This window comes from Anopheles bellator, chromosome X (assembly GCF_943735745.2).
Source record: "Anopheles bellator chromosome X, idAnoBellAS_SP24_06.2, whole genome shotgun sequence".
Lineage (NCBI taxonomy): Eukaryota > Metazoa > Arthropoda > Insecta > Diptera > Culicidae > Anopheles > Anopheles bellator.
The window spans coordinates 7,861,608-7,888,332 of NC_071287.1; the positions used below are offsets into that span (position 1 = coordinate 7,861,608).

General features: G+C 50.0%; 4 protein-coding genes across 4 annotated transcripts in view; 3 read left to right on the plus strand and 1 right to left on the minus strand.

The window, feature by feature from the left end:
- Positions 1-175: 175 nt before the first annotated feature.
- LOC131213683 (uncharacterized) lies at positions 176-1,322 on the plus strand. Its single transcript, XM_058207785.1, has 2 exons — positions 176-252; positions 320-1,322. Exons 1-2 carry the CDS (start codon positions 194-196, stop codon positions 1,239-1,241), a joined length of 981 nt encoding a protein of 326 aa, XP_058063768.1. The 5' UTR covers positions 176-193; the 3' UTR covers positions 1,242-1,322.
- Positions 1,323-1,944: 622 nt separating this feature from the next.
- LOC131213709 (sorting nexin-25-like) lies at positions 1,945-5,945 on the plus strand. The gene is made up of 3 exons (XM_058207821.1): positions 1,945-2,216; positions 2,317-2,422; positions 2,484-5,945. Exons 1-3 carry the CDS (start codon positions 2,096-2,098, stop codon positions 5,695-5,697), a joined length of 3,441 nt encoding a protein of 1,146 aa, XP_058063804.1. The 5' UTR covers positions 1,945-2,095; the 3' UTR covers positions 5,698-5,945.
- Positions 5,946-9,039: 3,094 nt separating this feature from the next.
- On the plus strand, positions 9,040-14,512 carry LOC131213150 (chitinase-3-like protein 2). Its single transcript, XM_058207125.1, has 4 exons — positions 9,040-9,604; positions 10,755-10,879; positions 10,950-11,885; positions 12,027-14,512. The coding sequence occupies exons 1-4, from the start codon at positions 9,534-9,536 to the stop codon at positions 12,611-12,613; spliced, it is 1,719 nt and encodes a 572-aa protein (XP_058063108.1). The 5' UTR covers positions 9,040-9,533; the 3' UTR covers positions 12,614-14,512.
- A 2,374-nt stretch (positions 14,513-16,886) lies between these two features.
- The window catches only part of LOC131213446 (protein gone early), a 41,995-nt gene continuing 32,156 nt past the window's right edge, over positions 16,887-26,725 (minus strand). Inside the window, exons 4-9 of the mRNA XM_058207486.1 lie at positions 19,195-19,406; positions 18,912-19,121; positions 17,741-18,834; positions 17,481-17,657; positions 17,075-17,410; positions 16,887-17,007 (exon numbers count right to left, since the gene is read on the minus strand). Coding sequence (XP_058063469.1) covers positions 16,887-17,007; positions 17,075-17,410; positions 17,481-17,657; positions 17,741-18,834; positions 18,912-19,121; positions 19,195-19,406 — 2,150 coding nt within the window. The remainder of the gene's footprint in view (positions 17,008-17,074; positions 17,411-17,480; positions 17,658-17,740; positions 18,835-18,911; positions 19,122-19,194; positions 19,407-26,725) is intronic.

The window sequence follows — 26,725 nt, forward strand, 5'->3', positions numbered from 1 at the left end:
CGGAGGCAAAGTCGAATGCGCTATCGAAAAACGTACCATCAGACGAAGCTCAGACGCAGCAACAGCGAGAAGCGTGTAAACATCAATTGTTTACATTTTCCAGCATCAACTGACAACTGAAGACCGATGACAACCGATCGATGCTTGGATTTGTTATTTTAGTCCGGTTAGTCATTCAGTCAGTTCGTGTTTCATGTGTGCATCCCCAAAGATGTCGCAACTATTGGCAGTCGTTTTGGGTTTTCTTGTTTGGTAAGCATGCTTATATGCTTCTCGAGGAATACAAGCAAGCCGCTTGACTGTATCATTTTCTTCATAGCACCAGCAATACGTTCGCCGAAAAGGATTGCTCGTTCATACATACATTCTTAAAGAAGTACGAAAAGTTGATCGTTTCTTTACCATTCCACACCACACCGGTGTTTACCTTGTGTACCAACGATACGGCCGTCAACGAATATCGCTTGGCAGTTCAAGCTTACCACAATTTTACGGATGATCCTGCGTGCCAGAGGTATCGTAATACCAACCGCATGAACGTCTACGAAACGATCAATGGCCAGCTCACGGCGTTATGGGCGTCTGCTAATTGTGAATCGTGCGTCAACGCCCCCAACGAAACAGCAACGTTTATGGATTTATCGAATGATCTCGACTTGTGCCTAACGAATGCCTCCCGGATAAACGTCTCGAATCCGTGTACCAGTTGCGACGAGAATTATATGCGCGTCCAGCAGTACTATGGAATGTTTGAAAAGCATGATACGGGCATATGCTTCGACGTGGAAGATCGCATGAACCAGACGCGACGACGCTGGTCCGGACAGTACAACTGTTGCAAAGACAAGCAGCGATCGATGGTAGTATTCGGGTCAGTCGCATCGTTCGCTTGTGCTGTCCCGTTGCTGTTCTATTTGGTCATGCATCTGGTTACGGTGCGCCGAGAAGCCAAGAGACTTTTCCTGCTGAATGCAACAAGCGACGAAGACAATAGAACTCCCCGCCCCTCAAGCTCTCAAAACAGACAAACCGCTGGGATTGGTGGTGAAGCTACCAGGCAGCCAGCACAGAGCAGTAATGCATCGCAACCGCCAACAAATAATCTAAATATCATCGTTAGCGACCTGATCAGCATTCCCGACACAGAAACTAGTAACAATGCATTGACCGAGGAGCGAACATCGAGAACGCACAACAAGAATGAAGAATTTCAGAATGATAACGTAAAACTGCTGAATTAGCAGATTAGATTGTTGTGTACCGAGCTGCATATTTCCCATTTGGTCTGTATCATATCGATAGGGCAATAAATACTTTTCTCGCTGGATCTAAAACCAACTCTTTTCGGAGGTAACGTACATCGCGAAACGAACCAATGATATGGAAAACTCATTGTAGCATGCCACGAAAAATGTGTCTGTTCATATAATAAGGTAGAACACAAGGCTACAAAGAATTCATCCTGAAACTTTAAATCTTACAAAAACGTAACTATAAATACGTCCAGTCCGTTCTCTGATAAATCTTCCCCGATCGTCATCGCTGTCACCCACATGCAGTTGTGTTGGTGATGGCGGAAGCTTTAGTCGTATTGTAATGAACGAAGCACTCCACACAAACCGACTACTTTCCACAGCATGAGTCAAATCAAAACGAAACAGGCCGAAAACACACTCACACAGGCGCATTCTGAAAGAATAAAGTAACACCAAAACAATTGACGCCCTTCAGACGAACAGCTTGCACCGTTTGGCCCGCCGTCGTGCGACACCTTGATTGTGGGCCGCCGGATGGTGATGACTGGTTTGTGGCGAAAAACGCGATTCACTGAGGCGCTGGCGAATTAAAAACGGCCATTCAGCAGCGGACTCCAATAGTTCGGTCAAGAATTATTGGTGGGACGCCAGCCATCGATCGAATTCGGATTGCGAACCTATGCGACCTGCCAGCGACCGTGGGCGATACAAGCACAATGTTCTTGTAGAAGAAATTTCAGCAGAGCCATCCTATCTTAGTTGTTCGTGTAAGTTGAACAGATTGTTGGTCATAGCACCACAGTAGCTAATCGCACCCTCGGAGTGTTGGTCGACCCAGTATGCGAGCCCAATACTGGATCGGAGCAGTTGTGGCCGTTCTCTGTGCCATTTGCGTCTGTTCGCCCGCCTTTCTCTACTTCCTACTGTTCGTCGTCTATTCGCTACTGCTGATCGCCATAGGTAAGTAAACGTCTGAGTAGAACCGGAAATGCTCCTTGAAGCTCGGCTTTTTTGTTGAGCTGTGTTTACTGTTTTATTTCACTTCGGCTTGCATCTGCAGCTGTTTTCGGTACAATCTATGTGCACTACAAGCTAACGAACCGTGAGACAGAATCAAGCCACACCGACACGGGCCGGAACTCCAACGTGCTGTATAATGCCACCAGGTACGTGGGTTCCTGATCTGCGAGGGAGAACATTTTACCTACCTTAAAACATTTCTTTCAGATCACCGTTATTTAGCGACTACCCGACTGCGTCGGGATCGATGGCGACCTCTTTCTCCTCCTGCACAAGCGGGGCGGGCACGAATAGTGCAACGGCCGGTAATGGCAAGGGGAGCACCGCCCAACTAACTATTATCTTTGGCCGCACAGTGGATGGATTGCTGCAGCAGATAATTGCCAATGCGATGCGCGACTTCGTGAAACCAGCACTCGAGACGATTGTCGCACAGCCGCGGCGCATCGTCGATCTGCTCCGTGAAGACATTTGGCTTGCGATCGAAAAGCTACACGAGCGCGCCTCGCGCATCGACGCACCGAAAATGATTGCCTGCGATTTCGTCGCCAAAGTGACGTTGCACCTGCAAAAGATTCGCCTGGACGGGCAACGGATTGCGACGGCCGGCCAGGCCGCTACGGCAAGCGGCAAAAAAGCAGGGACAGGTGCCAACGAGGAAGCTACGGCTGAGTTCAGCACGGCCGCCTATCTCGCCACCGCCGAGAAGGAGCTGGACTTTCTAAAGAAGATCGGTGAAATACTGATCATCTTTCTACTGCCACGCGGTTACTCGCTGTCACCGATAAAGGACTTGCTGAGCGAGGTGCTCGCCTACCGTGTGCTCCATCCTGCGATCCGGTACCTTACCGCGCCTGAATTCATCAATCAACAGATCGTCGAGTGCATCGAGACGAGACTGGTGGCGGTGGCGATACAGAAGCGCAGCCACGAGTACGCCGCCAACTTTGACGACTTTCTGCGCATCATCGACATGACCCAGACGGTCGACGAGCTGCACTCGATTCGGGCGAGCATTGTCAGCGACATGGTGCAGGCAACCACAATGCAGACGGTGGTGGCACAGCGATCATGCGGCGGCTCTCTCTACGATTCGGACGCTGACCAGCAGCAGCAGCAGCAGCATCAATTGCACGGGCAGCCGGTCCTACTCGGGGGGGAGCCGACAGCCGGGATTAAGCTGAAGAAGTACATCCAGCAGCTGGCGTTCGCCAAGAGCCAATGCGAGAAATGCCTGACACGGCTCGGCTGGGAAGGGAACGTCAGTAAAGATGTTGATCTGTCGATGCCCGATATTCTCGCGACAGTAGCCGGTCGGCGCCATTTGGCTGCCTTTCTCGAGCCCATGAACGCGGATTCGCTTGTCGGATATTACACGACGGTGGAAGAATTATACCGCGCTCCGAAGGCGGCCTGGCACCAGTTGGGAGCCGAAATTTTCTACACGTACGTGCGAGCCCCGAACTCGGAAATTCCACTGGAGCGGGGTGCCCGTAAGCGTATGGAGGCATTCCTTGTGGGCGACGGTACACCGGAGGTATTCTACGAAGTGCAACGCGACTGTCTTCAGTTGCTCGAGCGCAAATATTATCAACCGTTCCTGCTGAGCGACGAGTACGGGCGGCTCAAGTGCTCGCTATCGCGGGACGACATCAAGGAGATCGTCACGGCGGGGTCCCCGTGTGGTGTGAGTGGGTCACCACACGCCGCTACCCCACCACCGCACCAGAGCAGAACTGAAAGCCAAGACAGCGAGACGTGCTCGTCGTCCTCGGTGGTGTCTGGGTCAGGTGGATCGTCACAAAACGGTAGCTGCGAGGGCGGTACGCCTGGTGGAGGTTGTTTCGGATCCCCGGCAACGGATCCGGCGCTCGTTGATCTAAGCAACCACTCGCAGTATGCCCGAAACAAGCTGGAGCAGCTGGACGAAAAATTCGCAAACAAACAGCAGGCCCTCGAGGCGCTCAAGCAGTCGCTCAAACCCGATTCGAAGCTGCTGGTGATGCTGGAGCGGGAGATCGAGTGGTTGCGGGGCAAACGGCGCCAGCTCGAGTCGCACTTGCTGCGCACCGAGGTGTGGAGCGAATATCTCGGTCGGTGGCGCGCAATCGTCGAGAGCGTCGACTTTTCCGACGACCGTGAGCCGCCCCAGTTCATGATCGTAGTGCAGGTGGACGAGATGAACGACTGTGAACGAGACGAGGTGGCTACCGCACTGGACGCAACCGAGAGCATCTCCACCGGTTGGGTGGTGGTGCGTTCGTTGGCCCAGTTTCACGCGCTCCACCGTAAGCTACGCCCGATGTGCGGCGAATTGCGACAGCTCGATCTGCCTTCGAACAACGCGTTCAAGCTGTTCCTGCTGAAGAACGATCGGGCGCTTCTGGAGAGGGCGAAGGCGCAGGTCCAGCGTTACCTCAACTTCATCCTCGAGGACGACCACCTTAACCAGAGCGAGGCCGTGTACGAGTTTCTCAGTCCGAGCTCCGAACGTCTGAAGCAGGGGTTACTGGCGAGTGGCGGTGACGGCGGCGCAGTTAGTAGTGGAACGACTGCGGGTTTCCATGCTTCACCGTCGAAAAAATCAAAATTCTCGCTCGCAACCTTCTTCCGTGGCACCAATAGCGATAAGTTGGAGCAGCTCTGGTCAACCGGTCCTCCGATGCGCCCGTTCGCTGACTTCACGTCGGAAGACGTCGATCAGGTATCGCTATACCTCGAAGGCATTGGCGGAACGTCTCGAGCGGAAGTCGAGCCGTCACCCTCGCGAACTCTGTTCGGTGGTCTCCCGGCCCAAGGAGGCTCCGGTGCCCCAACGCAAGATAGTGGCTCGGAAGCGCGCGACTCAATCGCCGAACCACTGTACGTACTGCTCGGCGAAATCTTCGATCTCGGCGGCGTTTTTCGTTGGCTCCGGAAGAGCCTTATCTCGTTCGTGCAAATTACCTACGGCCAGACTATCAATCGTCAGATTCGTGAGTCGGTCAATGCCCTCTTCGACGAGCCGATGCTGCACGCGTGTGCCAGCGCGGTGCTCAAGACCTGCTGGACTGGCGAAGGCACCCCAAATGCGCACGTGCTGCGTGGACCGGTCGAACGGACTGATGACCAGCGCGAGATGATCATGAATGCAGCTCGGTCGCTGCTGCAAGACAACATACCGGATCTATTGTGCAGCCTGATCGGTGCTCAAAATGCACGCCAGGGCGCTATAAAAGTATTCGAGGCTCTGCAAAATCCCCTCTACAACAAGCAGCTGTTTTACGATCTGCTGGAAACTCTGATGCTTGAGTTGTTTCCCGAGATTCGCCAGCTGAAGGCCGCGCCCTGTGAACATCATCCGAGCACTGCACAACCCACGTTTTCTCTGTCCACCCCACCGACGACAGCATCTAGTACACCGACGCGGAGCATATCTTAAGTCAAACGTCACATTCCCTTCGATTGTCTAGTCCCGCTTGCGAGGTCTGTGATTGATGTTGTGTATTAATGTCCCGTTCGCGCAAGCACTTGTGCAATTAAGTTAACTGTCCGCCACCGATGCCATACACAGCCAGCGGACGTATTGGAGCTACTTGGTGCTTTGCGTGCTACTTATTATACTTCTCCCACCATACACATTTTTTCGTGTACTATGAATCCGTGGGGCGTGAATTCGTTTGTCGTATTATGTCGTTGCTATAGTATTATCATATTACCCACCGGATCGATTGCTTCCGATGCATCTCGTCTCTCGTCCGTAAAACGACCGGCTTATTGTCGATCGTCAATGGGCGGTTTACAAGCAAAACATTCCCAACATAGCTAGTTTCGTTTATGTAAGGTGTGTATGACGAGATCGTTATTAGAAGTTGGCTACTAGAAACAGAAAACAGCTAGTTTCCTGTTAGTACGTAGATGGTGGATGGCCTGGCCAGTAGCCGACCGTTCCCAAGACAGCAGCGACACCTCGATCGATCTTATTCGCATAGTTCGAGTCAATATGCGGACAGTTTGTTTCTTTCACTATATTACAATAGCCAAATAATTGTTGTTTTTTCGTTCAATCTTAGAGAAACGGACTGAACCGTGTTTAGTAAATTTACACTTTATCTTAATCTAACCTACTAAGATTATATTCATAGGATGTGCATTTGGCTTATCCCGGAAAAGCTTTGCAACCCCAAAACGCTGTGTTGAGCAGACACCGATGGATGGGCTTGTGATGAACATTGACTCGTTCTGGCAAAATCACTTAACATAGGCGGTACAGGTTTAGCCGACACAGGTGGTACAAACAGTAAATTATATTTCCTTGTTTCGGTAGTAGCGGTTTTTGAGTTCACCAGGTCAGCAGTCAATGACAAAATCGATCGAAGCATTTGTACATCACACTACCGAGCATCGAGCGTTCTGTGTAGTTTATAAATTGGGAATTGAAAACTGGAAAAGAATATACAAGCACCCTCTGTTTGTTTTTGTAGGAAAAAGGCTGATTTTGAGGCGTGATTGATGTGTATGTAAATATGGGCGTACGTGTTGCATGTTTAACGGTAAACAGTTGTGAACAAAACTAAACCAAAAGCCACGCGCTAATTCGTGTCCTTGCATCATTGCTGTGAACGAACAACGTGCCCTCGGGTGAGCCGTTGATCAGGATTGTGAGTTATATATGGATAATGCAGATAATAAACAGAGAAATAATTATATACCACCAACAACCGGGTTTTTCGAATCGCCAGCCCACCAGCTGCATTTCCCGGGTGTCCTTTAACGAAGCGAACAACCTCAAACAAGTATGTTGTTACGATTTTATATGACAAAGATGGTAACAACCGACAATTAAACACACCGATTTTGAACAATTTGTCGTTATGTTGTTTACCGTCGAACGGTGAAAGGATGGGAAAGTTGCGCGTTCAAACAGTTGCGTTCGGCTGGAGACAAACTCCCTCTCTCTTGCCCGAGAGAAAACGGAGGTCCTCGTCATCAGCAGCCACAAAGGGGGACGGCAGCACACGAGCGTCAACGTCGGTGGCGGGGTTGCTTGCCAATCGAAGCAGACGATCCGGTATCTAGGGATACAGCTGCACGACCATCTGCGCTGGCGACCGCACATCGAGTATGTGGCAGAGCGGGCTAGCCAGGTGACTCGAGTCCTTCGGGCCTTGATGCCGAATCGTTCCGGAGCGACGAGTGACAGACGCAGGCTGATTGCGAGTGCGGTAACGTCAATGATCCGATACGGAGCCCCGCTATGGGCAAAGCGGCGTTCCGGCCTCGAGATACAGAGCAACTGTCGACTCCTGGATGGAGTGCAGCGCAGGCTGGCGCAAGGGGTGGCAAGCACGTTCCGCAGTGTTTCCTACAGCGTGGCCACGGCCCTCGCCAGCATGGTGCCCATCGTACTGCTGCTGCAGGAGGACGAACGCTGCATCGGGCGACGATGGCCAGCGATTGGGCAGCAAACGGAGGACACCCATCCACCACCAGACGCGACGGCCCTGCGCAAAAGGGAGCGTTTGCGCACTATCAGCCAGTGGCAAGAGCAGTGGGCGGCGGCGGGGCTAAAACCAGACGCTAGCCGGTATCAACGCTGGACGTACCGAGTCATCCCGGACATCACGTGCTGGGTCAGCAGGAAACATGGACGTGTGGATTTCCACATGTCCCAAGTGCTCTCGGGACATGGATTCTTCCGAGAGTACTTACACGTAAAGAAGTTCGCACGATCCCCTGACTGCAGCTGGTGCCCTGGTGCCGCGGAGTCAGCGGAACACGCAATGTTTTACTGCCCGCGGTTCCAGCGAGAGAGAGCGGAGATGCTGGCAGACGACGGCCGCACCCCCCTCACGCCGGATAACCTGGCGAGCGAGATGCTGCGGAGCCCGGAGTGCTGGCAGCGCTTCGCCCGAGCCTGCCGAGCCGTAACGCTGCAACTTCAACAGGCGTGGCGAGAAGAACAGCGACTGGAGGCCGAGGCTGCGGCCGCGGCTGCTGCTGCGGCGCCTGCTGCAGCAATAAGATAAGTTGGCCTTCTGCACAACTTATCCGACAAACACCTCGTTAACCGTGTGGTTAATGACGCCGTTTGTTAATTTGTTTACCGTACGTTCCTTGTCCGGCTGTGCAGAGCAAGAGCGGAGTAGCGACTGACAGCTCCTTGTAGCGGAGCTGGATCCGTCTATACGGCTACATCCGCGACTTGCGAAAGTGACTAAATGTATAGCTATTTGTAAATATGTGCCTTATTTATGTATTTATGTATATATATTATCTGAATAAAATGCGATACATCGCATACCTGCCCCCCTGTTTGCCACACAGGATCAACACGGGGGGGAGAAACAGGTTGTTTTCCCGCATCGGGAAAAATTAAAAAAAAAAAGAAAACAGTTGCGTTCGGCAGACGTCAAAGCAGATGTGACAGTTGTGAGCCCGAGTGTGTATTTGTGCATGTGTATTTATCAGTGAACGACTATGAAGGGCTTCGGGCAGCTTTGTGCACATCACACAATCCGCAAGAAGCAAACTAGAGCAAGGTCCACACTGCGTGCAGCTGCGGGTCATTTATTGTTTGCTCCTCTTAACGTCTAAGTTCCGAGTCGTGCCTTTGTCGTGGAAGGGTGTTGGCCCAACTGCGCTGTTGCTGTCGCCCTCTTTGTCGATGTGTTTTCGAGCTAGCAAGGACTGCTTGAAACGCTAGCTTCGTATATCTCGTAAAGACATCAGCAGCACGAAGCCTTAGCATCGGGGTGCATTCGCTATTGATAACACCGCCCGCGTGCCAGATCCTGCCGTGTAATGTGAACTCCCTCATCCGATGCATCGTGGTGGTCAGCAGTAATCGGATGCCCTGGTGCTTTGTGCGTTTCGTGTTCGTGCGTACACAGTATTCAGTACACGTCGGAAATCGCAGGAAAACGAGAGCGAGGGCAAATAGCCCAGGGCGGTCTCTTTACGCAAACAACGAAAAACGGAAACAATATCGCCATCAAATATTCCAACGACCATCAACATTCAGCCAAACCAGAGGACCAGCCAACTGTCGCTGGCGGAAATCGGAAGGTCGAACTAGTGAACCATGTGCGAGATGCAGATCGCTGCCGCATTGCTGTTGGCTAGCATCGCTTCATAGTAGCATCGTTTCCTTGTTCCCCATCGTTGCACCCACTTCGGCTGAACACAAAGAATAGACGAAGCAACTTGCAGCTGCATCATCCAATCAACCCGGCTACTTGCAGCGTTTTGTTATTAGTACCCGTGCAAGTGCATCACATGCAGGTCGGACGCAAAATGTCTAAACAACAGGGAAAGTACGAGCTGCTGAAGGAGGACTCCAATCTCAGGTAGGATACTCTTCCGCTCGACTCGATTCCATCTGCGAAGTTCCCGTACATTTATCTATTCCGAATCGGCCTTATCGAGGCAAACGAAATTTGTCTACGTTCATGATTGTGCCACGAATCGCTCCGTTATCCACGAAAATAACAACGTAAATGCGTAAATCTTAAATGTCTTTTTATTTTACTGAATCTCGGTTCCGTCCCTTGGGCTTATCGAATTTTTAACTGATCCAAACTGTTACCGTTTGAGCTGTTCTTCGTACCCTTAGTTTTTTTAACATTGGACGGTGTGCCATCGAACACACTCCATAAAATTGTATTGGTTTTGCTGGGGTGTTGCGTATTGACGAGTTCACGAAGCGATATTTGCTATGGCTATGGCCTTGTGTACCTAATTACGCCGTGCTGTGAAAGGCTAATAAATCATGCATCATGCACGCTCGTCTTGTGCTAGCTCGTTCCGAGGAGCACCCCGGAGCACATTTGCTTAATTAAGCGATGGGCTTGGCCGCGAATCACGCACACTCCCGTGACGGTGAATTTGCCCTAGCTCTTGTGGTAGGAATCGCAATTTCGGTCCTTAGCTTTTGGCGTCTGCCTAATAATCCTTTCCGGCGGGCTAGCATGTCTGGAGTCAATGGTAGCAAATCCTGCATATCCACGTTTCTTTCTGCCTTCCTTAGGAACCCCAGAGTCGCACAAAATTGGTGCTATGCCCTTTTTTGCGGGTCAGCGCCTAGGTAGTATCATACTTACCACTGACCAACGATTGCCTGGAACGACAGTGATAAACTAGTAAGCGATGTGAAATAAAAAAAAACATGAATCTAGCGTAAGAGTTCCCACGGAATGTTATGGCGGTAACTTCTTGTTCGCATTTATAGCTGCCAAAATTTATTTATGCGTTTTGTAGGCATGCTTGGTATTGAGTGTCGAAGGTGTGGTTTAATGGACGTAAAGAAAAGGACATTGAACTTAAGGACATTGTAGTTTGAATCAAACCGGGTTCGGGTTTTCAAATCAATCCTTGCCACATAATAGATGGACAATAATTTAATTTATGCTTGTGAAAGAAGATATTACCAATTACAATTCTACCCGTGAGAAAACTTTCTTCATGATAGCTCATTTCACCGTTGCTATCTGTTTCCAGGCGAAGACATACCTACATACAGGGATGCTTACTGGTGGCGCTTTGCGGTATGTCTAGTGTAACGGTGTATGCAACATGGTCCATGATTTACCGACAGAATTTAATCATACCACCTACGCTTATAGGTACGTTCTGCGTCATTCGAACACATCCCGATGCACCCATATTTAACCAAAAACATTTTTTCGTTTTCAGATATTTTTCCCCACTGGCGTAATAGAATTGCCCTATACGAGGCAAATTTACGCCAAACCATTCATCAACTTAACACACAGCAGGATGTGCCCAGTGGAAAGGGGTTGAACGCTGCTCCCGGGCAGGAGGCTCATGAGAACACCAGGCTCGGCGATGGCGACGATGCGCGAAATTCATATGCCAACAGCGCAGCAATGTCAGCGGCGAACACAACGGGCTCCGGTGGATATCGATCTCACGCCACTGGAGATCCATTGCAAGCCCGTATCAAGCAGCTGGACAACGAGCGTGTTCTGCCCTCCCGTTTCGGTAACTTCATCTACTCGCAGGAAGCGACCAGTGGGCAGCCCGCTAGTCCGAAAATTGTCTGCTATTACACGACGCCTGAGCTTCGGCATCCCGAGCTCCGTCATCAGCTGAATCCCGAGCGCATCGACCCATTCCTTTGCACACACCTGCACATCGGCGTGATTAGCATCGAAAACTGCACACTGATGATCGACGATAACGTGCGCGTAGCGTTCAATCGCACCAAGGCACTGAAGCGCGCGAACCCGGACCTCAAGATCTTGACCTGGGTTGGTGGTGGTAGCGTTGGTGGTTTCACGGAGATGGTGGAAAACCACGCGAACCGAAAGCGGTTCATTCAGTCACTGAAGGCCACGCTCGAGCACTACCATCTGGATGGTGTGGATTTGGACTGGGAGTTTCCGGACAGTGGCGGCAAGCGCCGGATGCACTTTTCACAGCTGCTGCACGAAATACGGCGTGAGTACCAGCGCGAGCACAGAACGTACATACTGAGCGTGGCGGTTGCGGCACAAGGCACGTTGGCATACATGGCTTACGATGTGGGAGAAATCAACAGCTACGCCGATTACGTAAATCTGATGTCGTACGATTTTCATTTCTACTCAAACGATCTACCACAGACGGGTAAGTGGCAGAGCGACACTGTTTCAGGAACAACCTCAAGCTTTCTGTTCGCTTCGTACCGGTAGAATGAGAAATCAATGATTGCTACTAAGTCGAGCAACATATTTCGTCCTTTGTAACATTCTCCCTTTTGGCTTTCAGGTCTAAACGCTCCGCTGTATCGTCGTCAGAACGAGCGCTCACTGCTCGGAACGCTCAACATCAACGATTCGGTGAACTACTGGCTATCTGCCGGGCTCGATCGTAGCAAGGTAATCGTCGGGCTGCCCACCTACGGCCACACGTTCACGCTCGTTAATCCGTTCAACACGCGCATCGGAGCACCAGCTTCCGGCTATGGGCGCGTCGGTACGCTCGGCTACGCCAGCTACTCCGAGGTGTGCTGGTTCCTCCGGCACAACATCTACGTAATGCAGACGTACGACGAGGAAAGCTGTTCTCCCTATCTGCACGCTGGCACGGAGTGGATCTCGTACGACGACGAGCGAAGTCTGGAGTGCAAAGCGAACTTCGTCCGGTCAAACGGGTTTGGCGGAGCGATGATCTTTTCGCTCAACACCGATGACTTCGGCTCGTACTGCGCCAAAAATGCCTTGTATGCAACCGAGGGTGGCGAAGGGCGGTCGTCGGAAAGCTTCCCGCTGGTGCGCAAGGTACGCTCGGTGTTAGAAGGCGCGCAGCAAACGGCAACGGCGTCGCAGCCGAACCAACGTGAGAGTGTGCGGTGAATATGTCACATTCCGCATGACATTCCTCTTTTGCCCCAATAATCTAGTCAAGTGTGTTACTCGGCAGCAGGCCGCTTTCGGAAGCTTTATTCAACCAACACGAAATGGAATTGACGGAATTGGTCCGCGAAACAACGCCTCGTAAGAAGTTTCCACCCGTCGAAGTAGAAGTGTGTACAGTGTAGGTGCCTCATGACGTGTACTTACAGGGGAAGCAAAACGAGAGTCAACCAATAGAAGTAGTACGAGTGTCTTCCAGTGGAGAGTCGAAATAAGACAAATGGGTCGGGGCAGCTTAAAGCAACGATTTATTCGGCTGGCTTACGAATTTTCGGTGAGCCGCGAAAGTTAAATGAATTACGTTTCCTCTTTTTGTTACTTTGTTTTTAGATCGTAATTAGTCAATCCTGATGCAATGAGCAAAATCTCGCCACATGGTTGCGGTGTTGTTTGCACCGTAGGAAATGATTGCTCTTCAGACAGAAGTGTTCTTGTTTAGTTTTTCGCAAACTTTTGTAGCTCGGTTCGGTTGCTCGGTTGGGAGTTCTCAGAACATACGAAACATTCCATAGCTCTAACGGGTACTAAACGTACCATCTACGTAGAGCGAAATGCTTAGTATCGTTATGCTGGGGAGTGAAAAAAGCGTTCTACGGAACGAAAGAAAACACAACATTGTGCCAAAAATTTATAATTACCACTACAGCATAACAAAAATACAGAAACGCACCCAACGCAGCAACAGTAGTGGCGCAGGCACACATACACACACACCTCCATAAGTTGTTAGTAGCGATCCAATCCAAGATCCAATAGTCCAGAAACAAGCATCAATACGGCACCTGTTTCCCCCATGCGGTATTTAGTGCCTAAAGTATTACCAACATTGTGTTGGCACCTGGCATGAAGAAATTCGGAGGGGTTGCATGTGTGTACAAGTATATCAAAACCATACATTATACACCAAACAAGCACAGGTATACAATAACTAAACGCGCGCGCATTTAAAACATCACCTTCAGACGGTGGACCGGCCAGAAAATACTAGAGGATGGAGCAGTTCTTGTCCGGGCTTTCCAGATTCGGTAAAAACAATTTTAAAAAACATATAAATACGATCCAGTTCGTTTATCAAAGGTTAAAATAATAAAACAATAAAAAAAAAAAACATAAACAATAGTCTTCGCCATCACGAGCACAACTGCATGGCGATGGCTGTCAGCAACAACTCAGTATAAAAAGTAAAGCTCAGCAAAATACCAGAGCGAGTACAACACACCGAGTAATGGTGCCGTCGTGTTGCTTATGTTTTTTTAATTGTCTTTGAATCGAATAAATCGAGAAACCACGGGTACGAATTTCAGCGTCTTCTAAAAGGACAATATTTTGTGGCCTGTCCATTGTGTTAACATTGTAGTGAATATAGGAGAAGTGGTTGACTTTAAAACAGAATTGTTGCTTAAAAGTTATTGGAAAGTAAACATCGTCGATAGTGTGTGTGTGCGTGTGTGTTGGTAAACCTAAAAAAACGAAGTATTCAAATATCTTGCGGTAGTCGCTCCTGGAAAGCTCTGTAGTCACGGAGGTCGGAACGCTGTATTTTTTCAAACTTGTCGGCCACTAAAACTAATCAAATCAGTGCATTCCAAACAAACGTTTATGGCACGGTTGAAGAAACTGTTACAGCGTGCGAAACAGTAAAACAACTACTTTTTATAGTATTTGATAGAAGGTGTAGAATGTCGAACGATGAAGTCCAGAATGGGCAGAGGAACACTTACTGGCTGGCTCTGCCGTGACGTCGTGTGAGGAAAGAGGGAGGAAACAAAAACCTAAACGCTTAACAAAACGCCTTCGTGTGAAATCTGTAGATTGATCTTTTGCATTGTAACTGATAGCGGAAAGCAACATTGTATGGTGAAAAGAATATGAAATATATGAAACAGCAGCAGTCCAATATTGCTTGCATTGATTATACAGTGTCGTCAGTTATGTTTGTTTGTTTCATGGAACACAAGGAAAGCTCCTTTCAAACGCTCCACTCAACGCGCCCATTTCAATCGAATGCCCCGATGGTTCGGTACGGTGGTATTGCCGGGGCAGCATACTCTCCTTCCGCCTGCAGCAATTGCCGGTGGATTAATCATCTTCGCCGTTAACCATTGTGATGTGGTCACCAATTTATTGTAAACGCGTAATTGAGTGGTTGTATCCTGGTATTTTATTGAATAACCGAGCTTATTGCAGGTGAGCACATGTAGTCTCTGTATGTATGCTCCACATCGAGCGCCTCGTGGTTTTGCATGGCTCACGGGCAGACCGACCGGCCAAAGTTCATATAAGCCATTATTATCATTGGAATAGCTTTCGTAAGACATGCCTATTTTGCTGTTACTGGTTTTTCACTAGAATTTTCTAGCTCTCTGTCGCTCTCTCTCTGTCTGTCTCATTGTACTTTTCTTCCTGAAATCAGTGTGCCGATGTGCGGTGGAAATAAATGAGTGTGGTTTTCCATTGGTGAAGGGAAAAGTAACGGTTAAGGGTATCGCGAGTTGCATCCGGCTTGGTGCGTCACTTGTAAAATAATCATCGAGGAAGATAGGAAACGACCACAGGCGGAATGAATAAGTATGCAATGTATACAAGGTGCAAATCCTTACATTTAATTTTTTTTGTAGTTCATGTTTAATGTTTCTTTAGTTTCTCTTTAGTTCTCTCCATTATCTCCTCTGCTTTAGACACTTATTGCAGTGAACGTGACTTATATTCAATCAAACCTAACGATACGAGAGAAACGTTACTTACGCTATTCTCACAAGTGTCTAATAAATAAACTCTATTCCTCTTCATTAGGAGTTTCCGTTGTTCTCCTTTTCTCCTTGTGTGTACCATCGCGTGGTTGAAGAAGTGTGCAACCAAAACCCGCGATAGAATACCATTGTGCTTCGAAAACTCCGTGCTCCGAAAGCTGCGGATGCAAAAAAAAAACCGATTGCGTCTTCAATCGTGTCACGATGGCTTCCTTTCTTCGCTTATTCACAGATTACTTTGGTCTCTGCCTTCTCTTTATGTTCCTTAATAGCCTTAATCGTCTTTTTGAAGGATTATTTTGCTGATCCTGTTTGTTATAACGGTAAAACAATTAACGAATACTCAAAGCGCCTCCCGTAAGCGTTCAATAGCCCGGTAGCCTTCAATACTATCTACTTGCGCATCCCTAAACATGTACGCGCCAGGACTAAGTCTTGAAAATGCTTGTAAATGCCATAAGAGCTAGCTAATACACTTCGTTTCGAAACATACTGCGGCCTGTGAAGTGTTAAGGTTGGAGGGTGAATAAGGGCATTTTTTCAATCACAATAACACCGTTTCACAGCAAAGGTGTTAGCAAACAGAGTGAAAATGAAAATGTATAGGCAAGAAAGAAGGACAAGATGGTGTACCTTTTTGGCGCTGTCGAGGAGAATTTGCTTAATTGTTACAACATCCGGTAATTGTCCAATATAGTGAAATCTTGCTTTTTCGCCGCAAACTGTTGCAACCTGGATGTGTTTGGATTAACTTTACCGTACTCATAGTGACCAATCCACACGCCCCGCACTGCCCTTGGCGCTGGTGGATCGTAAAGGGATGGTACTTAAATATGCCAATGCCAGCCATGATTTCTGAACGCTGTGTGGCTTAAACAATACAACTCACTTACATGCTATCTCTCTCTTTCTCTCTTCTGATCCGGCGTTCTGCTGTTCCTGTGTTTAAGACCATGCATCGCTGACGTTCAAAAAAAAATGCTGTTCATATCGATTCGCCCCAAGACGTCGGAGTGGGTGGGCGGCGGGAACAGTGGTGTTCCGACCGATGGAGCTACTACCCCCGCCGGTGATGCTGGTTCTATCTCGGTAGGCCGCGGAACTGCCGCGTGCACAATGTGGTGGTGCACCGACGGCTGGGTGCGCTGCTGCTGCTGCTGCTGCTGTTTGTGATAGTAGTGATAATAGTAATGGTCCAGTGCCGGCGGATAGTGGTGTGGTCCCATCGCGGCGAGGTAGGGCGGAGAGGGTAGATTTTTGCGTTTTTTGTTGGCACGCGTTGTCGCGGCCACTGGCGATGTCGACGGGGGTGGCCACGGCGAAAGCGGCCTCAGCGACGATGACGTCGTCGGCAAAGGCGATGATGAAGGCGATGTTGGTGTCGTTGGGGCCACCGACGGGAAACAGGTGGCGTGGTGTGATAGTGGTGGTGGTGATTGTCAATCTCCCGAAGGGTGCGTTGATCAAAGAACGTTGCTGCAACGACCTTTGGTAACACCGTCACCGGCATCGTCACCGTAGTCCTCCGTTTTGCAATCAAACGAAGACCCGAACGACGCTATTCGGTTCCAGAAGAAGTGGAATCTGTGGAGGAACAGGAAGCACAGCATAATGCGTTAGTCGGTCGGTCGCGCTGACGGTTGAGCCTTACCGGTCATGCTCGGTGATGTCGTTCTCCATCAGCAGCTTCGGCACCTTGTGCTTGTCGTGGTTGATGGAGCAGTGGCGCTGGAAGAAAACGAGCGTAAACAGCTGGTGCTCGTCGTACGGCTGTAGCCCAGGCAGCCGGCGGTGCCGGTCCAAACCCAGCATCTCGTACGTTGTCTTCTCGGAGATGTCGCTCTCGTAGATGCGCTCGTTGCGCTCGAGCTTGGCCAGGAGCGAACCAAACGCCTGCGAAGCTATGCCCACCGCCGATAGCTTGAGGTAGAGATTGAGACGCGTTTCGTTCATGGTACGCCCGATGAACGGTACGTAGTTGAATGCGCTGGAAAAAAAAAACGCGGAACGAATCGGATCGGTTCGGAAGCTGTGATCACGCTGCGTGCTGTACTCACCGAACCATACACTTTTGTGCCTCGCCATAGAAAACGTTTTCCGGTTTCGGGCCTGGATTGGCGCCATCGCGGTCCTTCTCGTGAGCTACCACGTTCCGAAACTGATCCGTGAGCGTGTGCAGTGTCATCTGCAGCACATAGCTTATGTCCATTCCGAAACGAGCGAAGTTAACGGAGCTACGGAGAACAATGAAACAAACAGAAACAGTGACCGGGAGGGAAGAAGGACTGGAAGGATTGGGGAAGGTGTGCGCACTCACATTGGGTAGTGATGGCTAAAGTATGGCGGCTGGATGCGCTGCCGCGAAACGATCACCATGTTGAGCCCGATCGAGTACCGCACCAGCGGGTCCACCAGCGGGGTCCGGTGGTGGTCGTGGTTCCGTCCCTGCTGCATCTGCACCCGCAGCAGCTCGCCCGACGAGAGCGCCGGGTACATCTCCGCCAGGATGCGCTCGGCCTCGGTCTGATTGTCCAGCATCCGGTTCATCTGCCGCTTGGTGAAGTCCCACTGGTTTTTGACGTTGTTGATGAACAGCAGCCCGTCCAGCACGAGCTGTTCGTAGTAATCGTTCAGCAGCAGCTCGCTGCGTAGCAGCTCCGGCGGAAGGCCGATCTGCACCCGCAGCGTGTCCAGCTTGTCGATGAGATAGCGCGCCAGCTCCTCGTACACCCAGGGTGCATTCTCCAGCGCGCGCCTGTACTCGCCGCGCAGATGGTAGAAGATCAGCTTCACCAGCTCGTCGTCGTAGCTGATCCGTTCGGTCATCTGGTAGTCGTAGAGAGTGTCCGGCTCGATGCCCGCCGACCCATCGCCAGCATCGTTGCTGTTCAGCGTACCGCCAATCTCGAACGAATCCAGCGGTAAGTTGCTGGCGTGCCCTTGCTGCTGCTGTTGCTGCTGTTGCTGGTGCTGGTGCTGGTAGGGCGGCGATTGCTGACGCTTCGAACGCAGTATCGGCTGTAGCAGGGGCTTGTCGGGGAGCAGGGTGCCGCTGGCGCTGCTGCGCTGTTCCTGCACGATCAGGGACGTGTTTTCGCGCAACGCCTGCAACCCGTACGGCATCCACTGGCGGACGAGGTTCGCGCAGAAGTACCACATCGGTTCGCGCTCCCTGGCCCCGTGCACCGCCCGCTCGAACTGGTGCACCGAGACGCGGAACTCGCGCGACACGAACGGCGCAAAGTGCCAGATCACCGTCCAGATGAAGTAGTCGTTCAGCACCTCCTTGTCGCTGGTCGCCACCACCTGCGATATCGCGCGCAGCGTCCCCGGGCTCGACACCATCACGGGCGTGTTCTCGGTGATCTTCTTGCCCTTGAACATTGCCTGAGCCGCTTCCATGATCGGCAGCTGCGAGCGAAAAAACGAAACCACAATCGTATCATAAGTGCCGCAGTGCCGTAGTGGTCAGTGATCAGTTCGCTTACCGACGGTGCCACGACCCCGATCTGGTGCAACGTTTGCACTTGCGGATGGGTGTGGTAAAACTTCTCGAATCGCACGGCACGCATCACGCTGCTCGCGATGCGCTTCTCGTAGTTGTAGATTTTGCTCGCAAACTCCTGCGCGTTCTCCGTCGACGTTACCACCATGTGCGACAGGATGTTGATCAGCAGCGTGTGGTAGGCCTGAATGATCTGCAACAGGAGAACAACAGTGAGAACCGTCATCCCGCGGGCCCGAAGCAAAGGCTCCGGCTCCACTACCTACCGGGTGGCTCTCCTTGAGGTTGTAGAACTCCATGCTCGGCAGTCCCAGGGTGCCCTCGGTCACGGTGATCATGTAGTCGTACGGTGGCTCGTTGCGTGTGTCAACGCCGAGCTTGAAGAAGGGCGCCGCGCCGTACATTGGTTGCACGCGGCGAAGATTTTCCCGCAGATCCCAGTAATGCCGGCGGTCCTCGTTAATCACCTGCCATCCACCTGCGGACGAAAGTTAACAGATGTCGCGCGTCACAATTAGGTTAATAAGTAAAATTGTAGCATAACCGATAACCGATCACTGGAGGGAAATCGTTCACCAATGGGCGAACCTGACGAAGGTGAAGTGTTCCTTACACGAAAGCACCAATTGTAAATTGGCGACCTTCCAGTTCAGCTGCCGATTGTATGTTCCACTACGACGTCTACTCTGAATCTATCAATCTACGGTATGGGGTTCCCAGAAACGGTAAAGCACAGCATATAAAGTTGATTTTGCGAATTTTTGTGTTTTTGAGATTTTTAAAGTAGACCACGTGGTGTTTTCGACGTGATTGTGCAGAATTATTTTTCCTCTTTAGAGTTCAATTAAGCATAACTTTCCATAAACTCCACGTATTAAAATGAAACTTTCAGCACTGAAAGTTGAATGTTTACTGAAGATATGACTATTAACACTTTTGAAATCCGACCACCAGAGGCGCTGCTAGAAATCATGCAATTGTTCCCGATTCTAACTGGGCCATGCTTTATTCGGATCATGAAGGCCAGAATTTGCAACAGTAAACGATGAAGCGTACCGACCATCATGTTCACTATTTTGACCAAACAAACCAAAGCGAAAGAACAGTACACAGCGCGGTCATGAGATACGTTAACATAACTTGGCTTATTATCTTTTAGTTCCAAGATTTTAAAAAGATCCACAATTTACACCTACAGCTTCGTACTGCGAACTGAAGCACACCCGCGTCAACACCGGCGGTTCCCGCCATTGTGAGTTTGGTCTGACAGATGATCTTCGCTGGTTCGCCGGGGCTAGCGCCTATAACGGACATAATTAATTATGCTCCGCGCGCGCCCCGGTGGTAATGTGCCAGAGCTCGGACAAAGACATTCATTTTTCACCGAGCCTTCACCCTCTTTCGCACTAACTCTTATATTGATTTTTTGTGTGTCTGCTGCCAAATAACCGTGCCTACAATCGGCATGCCCTCTGGCAGCCCCGGTCCGTATACGTCGGCTTACCGAGTGCTATTAGGTGGTAAGGACGCATCATGCACGGCGGCGTGTGAAGCTTGCTTGCGGTCGGAAATATGTTTGATTATGATTAATAGGTCTTCTCTGTGTGTAGCGCCCAAAGAGAGGTTGACAGCGAGCGAGGCCTATATGTCGAATTAAGGGCTACAAGGCTAAGAACGTCGTTAGAATGTTGGGAGTTGGTGGTGATCTTTCTGCCATCTTTCTTCACTATTCCCCAGGGTGGTTATCTGGGTATCTGGGCAACAATTCCCCGGTGGAGTAGAGTGTGTCATCTTCGAAAGGAAGCGATCAAAACTAGGCGACAAGCGATCGACACAAAGTGTCAAAGAGCATCAAAGCGCGTGAGAATGCCATGGCCACTGCCGACGCAGCTCACCCCATTCGCTTCTCCAATCAATCCACTACCCATACCCAAAAAAAACTACAAACTTCCGTGAGCTGAGCGCCCGATTTGGGAAGCGAAACACGAGTGGAGGATCTTGCCACCAATTGCGGAAGTTATCCACAGCTAATTGTTGGAGCGCTTCCGTCTCGACTGCTCGACCAAAAACGGACGACCAGAGCGATCTCACATGAGGTGTCGCGCACTTCCTGCGCCTGCATCTTCCTGGACCTGATGTTGACGACGACGATCAATGGTGTGAAAGAGGTAGGTCAGGCACTAAGCAAAGGTTAAAGGCGACGGGGTGGCTCAAGAGTGACCTTTCGCTTAGCTGAGGTACCCGGTAATTGAGCGGCGAACGACGGAACACCTGTCCCCGACGGAACCCCAAAAATCAAGGCGGAAATGAGGCAGTCACACGAAGATCGGCGCAGATCGAACGAGATTGAGGGTGCTTTGCATATCTCGGCGACAATTCAGGCAGAGAAGTGGACGACGCGAAGAACAGAGCGTGCAGCAAAACCGAGAACCTTGAATCGGTCCTCGATGGGTTGCGTGTGTAATGTACCCATACCACCCATAATCCCGATGATTGAACGCTTTTTAACGTTCCGTAATTGCTTCAAAGCCCTCAAATGGTAGTGGCGGCAGATGGGTTGAAAAGTCCCGAGAGTCTATGAAAGAAAATGCGTTTTTTTTTGGGTTGGCAAAATTGGCCACACAATCGATCCAGCGCCGATCGGCCACGTATCACTTTTTTATTAGGTGTGTGAATTAATTCATGCGTTTTTACAACACTGGTGATGAAAAGAGGAGTTATTACCCGAATCCTAAACCCAAAAAGGCTTGTAACCTGGCCTTGGTGAACCAGGACCATCGCAACCAAAGCGAAATATTCACTGTGCAAAGTGAATGCGCTGTGCATATGGTGGTGGGATATGAAAGGTGTGGTGTACTTTGAGCTTTGAAAACCCTTATGAAATTATGGATGGACAATCCGATCGACAACAATCAATGCATTTGAAGCAAAGCTTTGGCCGTAAAACGACGAGAACGGGATAAAAGACTAAGGATAAGCTGATTTTTTAAAATGACAACGCTCGACTCCACATCACAAAACCGATCAAACTTAACCTAATAAAAATCGCATGAATTAATTCACACACCTACTACAACGATTTTCTTTCGCCTCAAAATAGGCATCAGTTTCAGCGATTACTTTATAGTGTTGTTTCTGATGGAGCGGAGTCCCTTGAACGGAAGTCAAGAAGCAGAGTTGTTGGGCTCGGGACTTTTCAACCCATGTGCAACCCCGCCGTTCGCGCAATGCCACCAGTGTAATGAATCAACTTTGTTTATGTCCACCTAGAGGAGCTTCTTGGGCGAAGAATTCGCTATCTGTCACCTTGCGCGGTGCGCGGTGGATTCTCTCGGTGGTCCTGTGCCCTCAGAAGTTTACCAACAGTTGCGGTGACCACAAGACACCGCAGGTCTGTTACAAATTGAGGGCGAAGAAGCCGGGCCAACCGGTGGCCTTGGGGTGCGCTGCTCTGGTGCCGAGATGCGCTGATGAGATGCTGATGAGGTGCACCGGCACCGGCAGACCACAAACTGGGCGAACGCAGCGGGCCAGCCAGAGTGCACCCGGCGCGCTGTTTGCCTTGGTGGTGTGGGACCTTGAAATTTCATATCGATCGATCGAGAGGTAGTTTGGTCGGTCGGTCGGAACAAAATCCCAATCCCAACGACCTGACCTTATGGGCCGGGTCGCCCTACACGCCTACATTGATTGCCCGTTTATTGACACGACTTTGCGGTGATTGAAGAAGCGATGGAAAGAACTTTTGCTTTCCACGACGTTCGGCAGGGTGTAGGTGTGTTTGGTTGGGAAGTAGTGTTTGCCTGTGACAAATAAGTAACTCCACCAACAGAAGAGCCTCTCCAAAGCGCGCACCCTCCCCGCCACGAGAGTTGCTCAAGATCGAGAGTTCCAAAACCGGCAACCGGGTTTTGCGGCAATGCAGCGGCGGGTCGGCAGGTTTGTCCAGAGAGGCACTCCAGGCGTGTCCAAACTTTTGCTTTTTGAAGAAACCGCCACCCCAGCCTGCCCAACCCGAGCCAACCCGAGCCACCTAAAGAAGCGCTCCAATAATGCTGTCTTGAACGAGGTGGCGATCTGTGGCAGTTCCAAAAATTGCGGCGGGATGACAGAACTGGGAGTGGTTCGGGGAACGGATTTCGCGAGGTCCGGTTTCACGCGCATCTCATCTCACGCTGGCTGCGGAAACCGGTTCTTACAGCTCAAGCTCAGCTCATCCCTAAGCCTCCGGAAAAAGGGACATCTGACGACGCGACGACGTTCGCGTGATTTTGGATGCGCGTCGGATGGTTCTGCCAGCTATCGCGCGAATAGGCAACACGCTCTTCTCGCTGATTATCTCGCTGCCCAAACGTTGCCGTTTTAATTGAAGCCAATCATGCAAATGAGCTCCCCCCCACACACACGCTGCCTGATCTGCGCCTGGTGCGAGCTCCAAAAGCTTTTTCCATAAAATTGGCCAAAGCAGTCGCGACCGTTGGATACAGAAAAATATTATAGTTTACGAGAGAAGTGGGCATGAGGGTAGGAATCGCACGGGGCACACCATCCTAGAGAGGCTAGTGATGATGGCGGTCAGCGATCAGCCATCAGCTTGTTGGTCAGCCTATTATAAGTCTTCGTTTTCTGTCGAAAACAGCTTTTGCTTGGTGTTTTTCTTGTTGACTGCTGCCGATGGTGGAGGATGCGATAGGAAAATGTCTCGGGTCCAACCGAAAACAAGATCTACCACCAAAAAAAAAAAAAACTAAAGCCGCACACGATCCAAAAAAAACTAGCCAAAGTATCTGGTTACAGTTGAACTTCACAGAAAATATAATCTTCCCCGGGGCATCCTTGTTTGTTGATTTCGATCTTGTGGGTGCGCCCAGGTCTTCCATCGACTGGCACATAAACGTGCAGAACTTTTTAATCTGTCATCCGATTTGCATGAACTTGGATGCGTTTGAAAGAGAAAGAACGTACCTCTCAGCCTATGTTCCCAACTTGTCCATATGGCTGCATATTATTTTTGGGTTTAAAAAATCTCGGTAAATATCCAGAATACAGTGTACCTCGTACACTGTCAGGTAAGCCGTTAAAAAGTAGTACTACTATGACCTGAAGGAACGGTGTTTCATGAAGTCAGGCTCTGCTGATGAATCTCTCTGAATCTCTCTCTGCGCAGGCGATACCGGATCGTTGGTATCGCCCGTTTCGATCTCCCCTGAACTGGACCGACACACCTAATCAAATCAGCATTATTTGTACGGTTGATGGTTAAATAATTTAGAAAATCGAAACCGATTCATCAAAGGTCCACCACACCACACCCCGACCGACCGCGGAACCGGTTTTCCATTAGTTAATCCGCCGTGTGCCGTGTTGATACCAGAAGAGGTGCGATTGAAGCGCTACTGCAGACACCCGTGTAGAAGGTCATCAATTACAGTGCAAGGCCGCACGCGGGTTTCGGGGTGCCCTGCTTGATGACATATTACTATCAATACCGTGGCGCGGCTCATCTTCATCATCACCTTCGCTGCCACCGTCGTCGTCCTCGTCGTATTAGAAATTGAGCAAGAACCCATAAATACATGGGAGGAGAGGAGGAGGGCGACCGTTACAGTTCTGCTGCAGGTTGACTAGACCTGCATGGCGTCTTTTTCGTTGGGGTTGTTGTTGAGTCCATAACTTCGATGGCTCCGAAAGCAAATCTACAAATCTATATGTTGCAGTGTGAACTAGATAAATGTTACCCCGGTTGGTGCAGACCTTCCGCCACTTAAGGACATCGAATAGTAGGAAGATCTTTCCGACATATCGTCTGCCAGATTTAAATTGGCAGATCAGTCCAAGTCAGTAATTCCGAGAAACAGAGAGGCTACTTACTGGGAGACGAAATACCGCTCGGGAATTAACCGTGGTGACACTAATTCATCGATAACGTCGCGTCAATTAGCTTTAATTAAATCGGACTCTAGCGCAGGGCTTTGGCCTGTGCAATTAACAGCTTTGGGCCAACAATTTGCATTATTCAAATCACACGCTCCTCACTCAACTCGGTCGTAGCTGCAAAAGCAAGGTCTTCCGCGTTTCCACTGAACAGAGCGCGTCTAGACACACATAACTTCTGGAGCCCCTTTGACACGGGGGGATCGTATATCTTGAGGATCCTCTCTTCTTCTTCTTTGCTACAGTTCTTCAGTCCACAGAAGTGCTTCACTGTATACAATCGTAAGATTTCGAAATTTCCGATTCCGCTTTCCAAGAACCAGACGAGCGAACACGCAGCATTGTCATTTGGTGTTGCTTTAATCCGATAGAATGTGGCGAGGATACGCAGGATCCAAGTTCCAAGAACTAAAGTTGGCCTCTACCCTTCTTGCGCAAGATTGTTCGGAAGTAAGCGACCACCCAGAACTAAGCCCGAACCGGGGATAAACTTTCGATATAGAAATAGAGAAAATCAAGCCAAAAATAACACGAAAAGCTGAAAAGCTCCGGACACCTCGAACACAGCATAGCAGCAGCAGCAGCAGCAGTGGCGGCAGGCAGGCAGGCACATGGAGCCATTGGTAACACCAATTTGCATTGATAATCGCCACAACATAGAGCGGGGAGCTCTAGCTCTGATTGTGAAGCACTTCTTTAAGTCGATCCAGCTTACGCAAGAGGGACCGCGTCACTCGCGCCCCCGTTCCAGCTCCCCCCGTATATCTTTGTGGGTGTGCTGCTACACGTGTGGTTGTGTGTGTCGTGAGAGAGCCTCTTGAGAGACCTAATGAAAATCACATTCATTTGACCTTAGAGATTTCAACTGTTGGTGGCGGCGGCGATTATGATGGCGCACGATCGGGTGCAGCTTAGTAAGAAAAAACCAAAAGGCCAGGAGGTTGCACACGCTGGTTTAACGACAACGATCGCAATAAATTTGCAGAGAAATTGTCTATTTTTCGAGGACATTGCGGCGTCCGATTGCGGACAGCAAAAGGGAAGCAGCAGCAGCAGCAGTTAGTGACAGCATAACCACCGCGGAGCAACGGACAACCAGCAACAAATCCAGCATCAATCTAGCTTTCACTCAATATATACGCTCTCTCTCTCTATCTGGTGACCTTGGAAAAAGCCATTGAATTTGAATTTTGGCGTAAGGTCATTGCCATCGTCGTTTGGCAACACATAACTTCGGTGTCCACGGAGCGCCCCATTAGCATTCCCAGCATTTCATCAGTTACTGCATTTTACTGATAGAGGAGATTGCGGTTGAGGTAGCATTTTACAGAAACTGTTGCCGGAGCTAACCGAGTGGTGAAACCGAGCGTGTTTCCATCGTGAGATTTATACTGGACGATGAGTGAACCTGAACAGAGAACCGTACGCAAGTACGCGCGATCGCTCCTTTTTTTGGTATCAGGAATGGAGCACCAGTACCTGATCCGGTATCCGGCACTGCTGCTCTGCTATATAGGCGAAAACGACTCTGCTTTACTGCGAAAACTACGAAGAAAGGACCATCGACCGACAATTCCGAACGATATCGCCAGATGATAACAACTTTTTTTTTTTGGGGTCTGCAATTGAAGATATGGACTTGCGTGGAAGATGCTTGGTTTCAGCCACACAACATGAGAGCTGAAGCGAACATTGACGAGGTCAGGTGATTCGGCTACAACCACGCCGATCGTTGTTTCGTAACTTCCCATCGCGGACATTTCTCGGGACATTCCAGATCTCGTAGCACACCAACCAACAGTTATTACCTTCCCGAACATTCAAGCTCGAATTCGACCCATTACTTGTTTGCTTGGTTCGGAA